This window comes from Chlorocebus sabaeus, chromosome 1 (genome assembly GCF_047675955.1).
Source record: "Chlorocebus sabaeus isolate Y175 chromosome 1, mChlSab1.0.hap1, whole genome shotgun sequence".
Taxonomy (NCBI): domain Eukaryota; kingdom Metazoa; phylum Chordata; class Mammalia; order Primates; family Cercopithecidae; genus Chlorocebus; species Chlorocebus sabaeus.
Genome location: NC_132904.1, coordinates 40,450,382 through 40,453,146, shown reverse-complemented (window position 1 = coordinate 40,453,146; position 2,765 = coordinate 40,450,382). Strand labels below are relative to the sequence as shown.

General features: G+C 34.9%; 1 protein-coding gene across 1 annotated transcript; it reads right to left on the bottom strand.

Annotated features, from left to right (window-relative positions):
* Positions 1 to 911: 911 nt before the first annotated feature.
* On the bottom strand, positions 912 to 1,356 carry LOC103238681 (copper transport protein ATOX1). Its single transcript, XM_008003964.3, has one exon. The coding sequence runs from the start codon at positions 1,319 to 1,321 to the stop codon at positions 1,115 to 1,117; it is 207 nt and encodes a 68-aa protein (XP_008002155.2). The 5' UTR covers positions 1,322 to 1,356; the 3' UTR covers positions 912 to 1,114.
* Between the last annotated feature and the right edge of the window lie 1,409 nt (positions 1,357 to 2,765).

The following is a 2,765-nucleotide window of genomic DNA, read 5'->3' as shown; positions in this document are numbered from 1 at the left end:
CCTTATACTATTATAGTCTTTCCCAATCACTGTGATAATCTTTCTAGTATATTCTTTTATATGTTTATAAAAATATCATTACTTTTCAAATTACTACCCCTAAATCATGGATATAACTTTTGTTATCACTGTTTATTTTTATTTTCACAGGTATTGACCTGTACTCAGGAAAACTATTAGGCCATCTTTATGTAGCTCACTAACAATCATTTTCATTTAATAGTAGGTTTTTACCTTAAAATATCCTGTTGGGAGGCCAAAGCGGGCAGATGATTTGAGGTCAAGAGTTTTAAACCATCCTGGCCAACATGGTAAAACCTCATCTCTACTGAAAAAACAAAAATTAGCTGGGTGTGGTGGCACACGCCTGTAATCCCAGCTACTCGGGAGGCTGAGGCAGAAGACTCGCTTGAGCCCAGGAGGTGGAGGTTGTAGTGAGCAGAGATTGTGCCATTGCACTCCTGCTTGGGCAACAGACCAAAACTCCATCTCAAAAAATAAAAAATAAAATAAAAATAAAATATCCTGAGGGGTTTTTTTTTTCAATGCCAATAAAACTCAACGCCTTTCTTCTTCTTCCTGGACACACAGCATAATTCCATTACGCATCCTCTTCTGCAGCTTGGTACGGCAATGTGATTGAATTCTAAACAGTGGACTATGAGAAAATTGATTGAGGCACTTACAGCCCTGGCTGGTGAAAACTTCCAAAATTGTCATATTATTCCCAATCACTAATTTAATACAAACTTACACTTTAAGAGTATAAGCCACTTAAAGACAGTGACATAACAAATTGGAGAATTGCTAGCTGAAGAATCATTTCTATTTTCTGTGAGTAAAAAATGCACGTTCATTACATATAAGTTATTATATATCTGGGGGTTGTTTTTACAGATACTGGCATTATCTTTTTTTATTTTTTATTTTTTCCAACAAAAGCAGCTTGATTTTATTGCGGGGAAGCTAGGAAGGAATAGGACAACTGAGGGTCTCCACAGGAACACCATTGCCCAGCATGACTGCCAAGTCCCAGGTCTGTCTGGAAGCCAGGGGAGGATCAGCATCCTGCCCGCTTTGGTCCGTCCTGTGGGTTGTGGGGACCAGGTCCCTACTACTCGAGGCCAAGGTAGGAAACAGTCTTTCCTGTTTTCTTCAGGGTTGCAAGCAGAGTGTCTACGCTGTGCTCAGATTCAATGCAGATCTTCTTGTTGGGCAGGTCAATGTCATACTTAACTCCTCCAAGCTTATCAAGGACTTGAGAGACAGCTTCAGCACAGCTTCCACAGGTCATGTCCACAGAGAACGCTTGCTTCGGCATAACTAAGGCAGCAGCGGCGTGGCGGTGGTGGCAGCAGCCAACTGGCATTATCTTAATAGGCAACTATTATTTTACATTAGAAAATAAAGCAGGCATCTTTCTTTGAAAATGAGCAGACATTTTCTTTATTATTATTATTATTATTATTATTATTATACTTTAAGTTCTAGGGTACATGTGCACAACGTGCAGGTTTGTTACATATGTACACAGGTGCCATGTTGGTGTGCTGCACCCATTAACTCGTCATTTACGTTAGGTATATCTCTCAATGCTATCCCTTCCCCTTCCCCCCATCCCATAACAGGCCCTGGTGTGTGATGTTCCCCTTCCTGTTTCTAAACAATGATAGTGTCTAAGTTTTATACGAATCAAGATTTAATTGGGAGACTATTTCTGTTTCATATGTTTGTGTGCATATATAAATTATGTATTCTGAATATTTATAATATATATTATATGCAGAATATATCTAATATATAATGAAGAATATAACATAATATAGTAATATATTCTGCATCATATTTTATATGTGTGATATATGGGTATCTATATATTTTGTATATATTTTGCTAGATCTTATATGTATATGTATCTATATACAATTAAATTTTTTTTTCATTAAGAAAGAGAAAGACGGAGAGAGAGAAAGCACAAGCATATGAGTACTTAAACATTGAGAAAACGTGGTTCTACTAGAAAGTGGACAGATTAGAAGGAGTAGAGGGAATTAGCATTTTATTTAGGCATGTATTAGGTTTGGGTGTTTTAAACTTTTATATTTAATTGGTATAAGATATATTGTAGAAATATTGCAATCATATTTTGCCAATGAGAAATGCGACACTTAACATTTTTTCTTAGCTGTGTGATACCACATTTTATTGATAAAATTATATTTAGAAATACTATACAATCAGATATTAGAGAGCTGTTTAAGTCTCAAAGTAACTAAAAGTTTAAAAGATTGTTTAAATATTTTCCTGAAACCCTTGAAGATTAACTTTTTATAAAGTACTATATTGAGATCCAAACAAATCCGTATTTGTCAAACACAGATCTTTCGTCTCAAATTTATCTTTGTCACTTTAGAGGTCTTTATATTTCAATTGTTGTTCATGTGATTTTTCATGAATGACATTCAAAGGAAGTTGAAGTTTGCTCTATGTACAGGTTCCATATCAGGGACAAGGTTATAAGGGTCTTAAGAAAGCATTTGACATCAAGACTACTATACTGTGAATAGTTAGAAAATACTTTAAGTGTAAAAGCATAGTCATATCTATATATATCCCCTATGAATAATTTAAACAAGCTTACTAATAATTTACAGAGCTGAATCATTTAAACACATCAGAAACCACTGGACATATGCATAACTCATTTTTATGGTTATGCTTTGTTAAAAAATATCTTTTAAGTGAGAATATAATACCTCTATCTC